The sequence below is a fragment of the Triticum dicoccoides genome, chromosome 4B (genome assembly GCF_002162155.2).
Source record: "Triticum dicoccoides isolate Atlit2015 ecotype Zavitan chromosome 4B, WEW_v2.0, whole genome shotgun sequence".
Classification (NCBI taxonomy): Eukaryota; Viridiplantae; Streptophyta; class Magnoliopsida; order Poales; family Poaceae; genus Triticum; species Triticum dicoccoides.
Genome location: NC_041387.1, coordinates 109,047,242 through 109,054,359, shown reverse-complemented (window position 1 = coordinate 109,054,359; position 7,118 = coordinate 109,047,242). Strand labels below are relative to the sequence as shown.

At 49.9% G+C, this 7,118-nt stretch overlaps 1 protein-coding gene across 1 annotated transcript; it reads left to right on the top strand.

Annotated features, from left to right (window-relative positions):
* Positions 1 to 307: 307 nt before the first annotated feature.
* On the top strand, positions 308 to 984 carry LOC119293435. Its single transcript, XM_037571923.1, has 3 exons — positions 308 to 498; positions 588 to 650; positions 763 to 984. Exons 1-3 carry the CDS (start codon positions 406 to 408, stop codon positions 937 to 939), a joined length of 333 nt encoding a protein of 110 aa, XP_037427820.1. The 5' UTR covers positions 308 to 405; the 3' UTR covers positions 940 to 984.
* Positions 985 to 7,118: the final 6,134 nt, after the last annotated feature.

The window sequence follows — 7,118 nt, the reverse complement described above, 5'->3', positions numbered from 1 at the left end:
ACGTGCGCGCAGCGGAGCGGCCGTTCGAACAACACCACGTGCCGGGCGCCCATTGGCCTCACGTCCGGCGAGGCATGCGCTCGATCGGCGGCGACGACGGCTGGCTCTGGATCGGTCAGGTCGACGGCTCCGACCCACCAGCCACTCACACGTGTCCTCGGTCGCTCCTCCACGGGCGCAGCAACCGACGCATGGGAACCCGATGACACGTATGGTGTTCGTGGTTGCTTTCGTTTCCTTTGGCCGCAGCGGCCGCATGTATATATACACGTACGCGGCCATTCGCTCCTCTCCTCCGCCACAGCGCGCGAGACCATCACCAGATCGAAGCGTGCACCCATTGGTAATCCGCAAGAGACGTGTGGGTATATAGTAAATCGTCGCCCGTACGTGACGTGACGATCGATGAGGGTCGTCGGGGCTGCAAAGCCGGCGAGGATGTCTTCCATGGAGCGGGAGCCCAAGACGCTCTCCCTCGGCGAGCTCAATTACGCCAGGGTAAGCAAAGCACCATCTCTTCCAGCTCGTCAGATCTTCCTGCGTCGTTTGGTTTCGTTTACATGTCAATCATTGTTCGTTTCCTGCAGGAAGCAGCGCTGTACGTGCTGACCACGCGCTCCTCGCAGGACGCAGCCCGAATCTTCACCGAGGTAAACGTGCATTTTACTTTGTTGCTGGTCATAAACCTGCTGTTTCCGTTTACGTTCGCTCGTGATTTTTGTAGCATATAATAACACGTCGTGCTGCACGCGTGATGCGCAGGGTCTGAAGCCGGTGCTCGGCGTCAGGAGGAACTCCACGGACTCTGACTCGGACGATGACGAGGAAGCGGACGTGTTTGATCCGGACCTGCTCGTCGACGATGTCGACGTGCGCCGTAATCGCCGGATGCGTGGGCGCATCGCCAAGAAACGAGACTTTGCTACAGCACCCTTCTAATTACCTTCACATCCCTATCGAAAAAGCTACGGTCACATCAATGTAAAACGGTGGTCTCCCGGTTTTGTCTGTTCATAGAGCTTTTTTTTTTTGTAACGTAGTATTAGCGAGTTCTGCTGCAAGAGCAGATTTTTCTTCTTCGGAACGGTCAAGAAATGAACATTACAAGTCTAGTCTTAGAGCTTTGATGTACTATTACTGCCCATCTGATTAGCTCGTCTAGCACCTGCGCTCTCTGAATGAATTGAATGCAAAAAGCCATGTCGAAGCCTTGCTCCTCTGATCTGTAGCTCGTGCGTCCTTAATCTCTGTACCAGAACAGAGTGTCCCGGCAATTACACTTGTAATAAGGTCAACTCTATTGCCCGACCCTATTTGGGTCGAAATGGAGAGAAGACATGGCAAACGCGTCGACGTAAACAGATGGGCGTCCGTTTTCTGTCCATAGCGACTCATTTTCGGTCTAAATTTACCCATCCGTCCGTGATCAATTTTACATCAAAATTTGGGCTGCATCTGCGTTGGAATGGACGCGCCCTTGTCCTCCCTGACCCGCTCGTCGGGGCACAACATTTTTGTTTCCGTCTTTCTCCCCCAAAACCTTCCCGTCCTCCCGCTCCTTCCATGGCGACCACGCCAAAGCAAGCCGCCACCGCCATCCCGGCCGCCATCACCGCTCGCCCCAAAGAAGAAACCCAAGAAGGTGCTCATGCCGGAGCAGCTCGCCAGAGAAACGGCCAAGAGGGTTGGCCGAAGGGCCGCTGCTGCGGCGAGGAAAGCCGTCGCCCAGGTTGCCCTTGCAGCCGCCGTCGTGCAACACAAGGCCGCCGTTGAGCATAACAAGGCCCTCGTCGCCAAGGCCAGGCGGGCAGTGACGCAGCAAGGCGTCCTCATGCTAGGGTTCAGCCGACCCTCGGCGGCCATTCTTTCCACCGTCGACATGGTCGTGGCGAGCACCTCCTCGTAGGCTATTCTCCCTCCGCACGGGCAGTCGCAGAGCTCCTTGTCAGGACCCCGATTCTATGCCACACAGATCTAGCATGTAACACCTTATATCACTTTGCGGCCTCACGCACGGTATTCTCACGGGTGTCGCCTTACCATGCCCGAGACCGTTTGCGCCTTTTGGCACACATATATGATAGTGTCGCTAGCATCCATATGACAAAGAATCCGGTCTGACATGGCTAGTCGTGAACCGAAAGTGGCACTAACTTACAGAAACAGGCATACATGACCCAGCAACGAACATGTCGGTCATCAGTGAGTGAATCCGGGCTAGCAGCTGGGCTAGCAGGACTCCGGAGAATCCGGGCTGTAGCAGGCTAACAGGACTCCGGTAGACACCACGTGACATTTCCTCGAAGGGACAGACACAGGAACGAAGAAGGACACATGCCAGCCAGCCTAAGTGTTCCGGAGCAGTAGCAAGCTACCAGGGCTCAATGGAAGCACTAGGAGACATTTTCCGGTAAGAGAGGCTACTAAGGATAAACAACTAGATAGTCAGATCCCACACATAGCAATACACATTACACGTACGCATAACATGCAAGTATGTGCTGTACAATATGGCATCACAACATAACTCAACAACTCATATAGGTAAAGGCTCAGAAGAGCCATCATAGCATTTATTACAAACATGTCACATGACCCAACATTCAAAGCATACAAGCAACAAGCGGAAGCATTACATGTCTGAGTACAGACATCTACAAATGAAAAAGGCTGAAGAGCCTGACTATCTACAACAGATCAAGATCGTAGCTGAGGTACAAGCTACTTGTCGAAGTCCACGAGAACACTAGTAAGACCAAAGTCTCCGCTGCAAAAATATAAATAAAGCAACGTGAGTACAAAGGTACTCAGCAAGACTTACATCAGATCCTATCATACATGTATTTCTATCAAAGAGGGTAATGTGGGGTTTAGTTGCAGCAAGCTAGCTTTGACTCAGTGGCTATCCTATTCTACGACTACGAGAAACTTCTTTCAGGTGAGATGGCGCACACAAGTCCACTAATCACTACACAATACACTACTATGGATGCATCCCCGTCTTCCTACGAGAAGGCCATCCATAGCACTCACACTTGTCTTGAGCATTTTAGAGTATCCACTTCAAGTTGTCTATGTACCACGTAAGCATCCAAGAAGTCCATAACTGCGGACCCGGCTATTCGAATAGATCATGTTAACCCTGCAGGGGTGTACTTCTTCACACACGCTCTCGCCACTTACCACCATGTACACGTCATATATCTCGGCAACCTTCAAGCGGAAGCCTGGCGAGGGTGTCGTCCACAACCTGACTAACCACACAAGACTCTAGTCCAAGTTTACCGCCTATTCGGGTTCTATTCCGCAAGGGAATCCGGCCGAGGTTTCCCTCACGGCCCCAAACAATGTGAGCAGGGTTCCCAAGCCCACCAACCGGGTGCCACTTAGTACACCGTGTCACGTGTGCCTAGTCTGTCCCAAGCCCACCCTGCCGGGTGCCACTTGGTAGAAGAATAACACTGCCTACAAGCACTAGAAACTAGTTGCGACTCCTGGACAGAGATCAAGTCGGTTAATAAGTCGAGAGGGGTCGAGTTACCGGAACCTGTCGTGGAATTGTCACGTTAGATGTCCTAGTTAAAGGACTTAATCGTGGAGCCATCGCAACTAGGAAGCTTGAAGGGGTTAATTGGGACAAGAGACACGAGAGGTTTATACTAGTTCGCCCCCTTACGATGAAGGTAAGGCCTACGTCTAGTTGGGTTGGTATTGCTTGATGTTTCGATGACCATGGATCGAGATACGCTAAGCCCGGTTTCTCGATGTGTTGTTTCTTACCCTAAGCCGCCAGCAGGTTGTCCCCTTATATACACGGGTGGACGCCCTGCGACCTACAGAGTCCCGGCTGGCTCATAGACAGTGTCCGGCTCGGTGACTAGTTAAGTCTACCTTATGTTACAAGTCATATCATTATGATGGTTTACCACTATGGGCCTTAAGCCGCCTGTGGGCCTTAGACCCTTTATTGAACGGCCATCTTCATGCTTGATCTTGGGCTTCTTCTTATGAGTCCTCTTTGTATAACCTGGCCCCTCCTGGGCGGCTTACACAAATAGTTATATCCCCGACATTAGGCCCCAGATTGATTTGAACCAGTTCATGTCAATCTTAAAATACCTTAAGAAATAAACCTTCGGTCTTTTGTCTATGCAAAAGGGTTTAATCCGTCATGACGTCATCTTCTGGATCCATGTTAACCCGCCGTGACGTCATCTCCAATTAAACCTTTATTTTATCCTGCTATATCTTCAACAGATCTTTGCCTTTACTGATTGTCCCGAAACCCGAGGCGTCGGGGTCGCTGGATAATAATATCCAATCTCCTCGTTTCTCGCACAGTCCCGGTCGGCCCTTCCCTATAAATAGGCTCGACCTAGGTCTTCTCCATTTTCTCCCTCAGTCATTCGTCTTCTTCCTCTCACTGTCTCTCTGCCGTTCGAGCTCCGCCGCTGCCGCCGTCGCGGATCTCCTTGTCCTCGTCAACTCAGGCCGCTGCATCAACCTGTTTTGACCAGAAAAACGCGATGATCCTCCGCAGCAACTCTGCATCCGTAAGTTTTCTCTTTCTTGTTCCTCAGATCCGCATTAGGAACTTTGAGCTCTTCGGTGTTCTTCATTTGTTTGACAGGAACCCCTCATAGATTTAATCACCACCGCCATTTCTTGATCTTTAAGATGATATAAAACAGATACGGTAGCTATTTCGCACCCATTTCGAATGCAAGCAGACCCCTTTCCGTCGCACAGAGGCCCCGTTCGAACCCTTGAACTTTATCTGTGCCGGTTCTAGGTCTAGAATTTTTCCTTTTCAGAGCAGCCGTTTGATCCAAAATAATAGCCGCAACTTGTGAAACCTGTTTGTGTGACCCTCATTGCCGGTTTAAAATGGACAATGTTAATTAACAACCTTGCCAGCTCCTGGCGACTTAAAATAACTTAACTGTTATTGATTCCCATAGCGGCTTAGATAACCAGATATAATCAGCCATATGTCATTAGGCCCCGTCGTAAGCTGCCATGTTGAATAGACTTAAGAATATTTTCTCTCCAGGTTAAAATTGAGCCGGAGCTTCTTATTTTGTCATAGGCTTCTATTTACATCGTGGCACCGAAGGCAACCAAAGCTCATGTGACCTGTAATTGGGTCCCATCCACAGTCACAAAAAGTAAATTGTCTGAATTTGTGAAGTCCGGTCATCTGCCCAAGAAGGAGGTCATGTCTTATCGTGCCCCTGACTCATCCGAGGAGAAACCTCAGCCGAAAGAAGGGGAGGTGATAGTTTTTACGGATCATATGAGCCGGGGATTTGCCCCACCCGGTTCAAAATTCTTCAGGGATGTTTTGCACTTCTTTGACCTCAGACCTCAAGACATTGGGCCCAATTCCGTGTCAAATATTTGCAACTTCCAAGTCTTCTGCGAGGTGTACCTGGGGGAAGAACCCAATCTGCTTTTGTTCAGAGAGCTATTCTACTTAAACCGGCAGAACGAACGTGCCAACGGGCGCAGCCTAGAACTTGGTGGCATCTCGATTCATCGGCGGAGAGACTGCCTTTTTCCTTATGCTGAACTACCGAGTCATCCAAAGGATTGGAATCAGACGTGGTTCTATTGCCAGGACACTTCTCCGGCTGGCGAGAACCCTCTGCCCGGCTTCCACGCTCTACACCTTGAATCCAACCACCCGCTGCCGGGTAAACTTCCTACTGTTGAACGTCTGCCACTCGCTCCCACCATTAGAAGAATCAAAGATCTTTTGGGAAACGGCTTAGACGGCATCAACCTGGTCCGAGTCTGGGTCACTTGGCGAGTGCTTCCGTTAAGCCGCCGCCCCGGCTTAATGTGCACTTACTCAGGCGAAAAGGATGACCCACTGCGTCATAGTCCCGATGACTTACCGGATGATGTGGTGGAGGCCACAATCCAAACGTTGTTGAAAGAGGGCATAGTGACTAGTAATGCCTTTGGCTTACTTTCCTTTTGCAAGAAGAACCCGGCTCCCGCACTGAGTTATCAGCTTCAATGAATATTCTTTAATATAATACACCTTGCTTTTATTCATAACCCCTTATCATTTTTCACAGGCCGATGACAACTTCTGGAAGGTCAAGTATAACCATGAGGCGTCCAAACAAGCCAGGGTGACAAAAAGAGCCGAAAGGAAAACCGCCAAGACAGGAACTTCGAAGAAGAGGAAGCCAACCGCTTCAGATATGTTTAAGCTGGATGACACTGATGATGATGAAGAAGAGGTAGCTTTTAACTCCCTTGACTCTTTTGTCATTATTTTATTGACATTCTACCTTTCAGGAGGATACGGGGAACAGCCAAGCGGTTGACGAAGAGGTAACTATAATCTCCTCCGACTCAGAGCCTTTGCCCAAGCAAAAAATCCGAAGGGTGACCCGGAAAGTAAGATTTTCACATTCTCTAGCTTATCAAGATCCTCAATTTCTTTTGAAGCAATAGTAGTTTGAAAGCCGGAGGCAGACCCGAAACAGCAAGGATGTAGAGCTCTCCTCCGGCTTACCTGACGTAACCAGGAAGCGTCGGACTGAGGTTATCTCTGATTTACGTTTTGTTTTACCTTAGGCGGGTTTAATTCGCCAACCTCTCAATTCATCTGACTCCAATTATCAGGATACCTCTCCTTCTTCCGGCGAGTCTATGCAATCTAACATGCCGACTTTCAAAACTGCTCCCGGGTAATGTAATTTTGTTTACTTTATGTTTTACCTTACCCATGCCTTTGTACTCATCCTTCTGCCTTTGTCCACAACATGCAAGTGAAACCCAGTAAGAGGGTAAAAAGGAGTAAGCCGCCCCAAGAGCCGGTCGTGACCGAACCAGAGCTTGGCACAGCTGCTCCTGATAGTTCTACCCATCAGCCGCCGCCTGAACCAGCCTATGACATTCTAGCTCCAAACTCTGATCCACCCACCGAAGATATTCTCAACAGCTCTGATAATCCGGAAGTTCCTAGCCCGGCCAAGAAAATTGATCCGAAAGTTGAGATTCTGAAGACTCATTTTGTTGAGCCAGGGCGACCTACTATCCTTGCCAAGTGCTCTGCTAAGGAGGAGCTTCTGGAACACCGAAAGGCCAAGCTAGACGTT

Coding starts and splice junctions, on each gene's coding strand:
- LOC119293435 (XM_037571923.1), top strand. CDS start 406: ATGAGGGTCGTCGGGGCTGCAAAGCCGGCGAGGATGTCTTCCATGGAG. Junction 499..587: donor GCGAGCTCAATTACGCCAGG/GTAAGCAAAGCA, acceptor CGTTTCCTGCAG/GAAGCAGCGCTGTACGTGCT. Junction 651..762: donor CAGCCCGAATCTTCACCGAG/GTAAACGTGCAT, acceptor CGTGATGCGCAG/GGTCTGAAGCCGGTGCTCGG.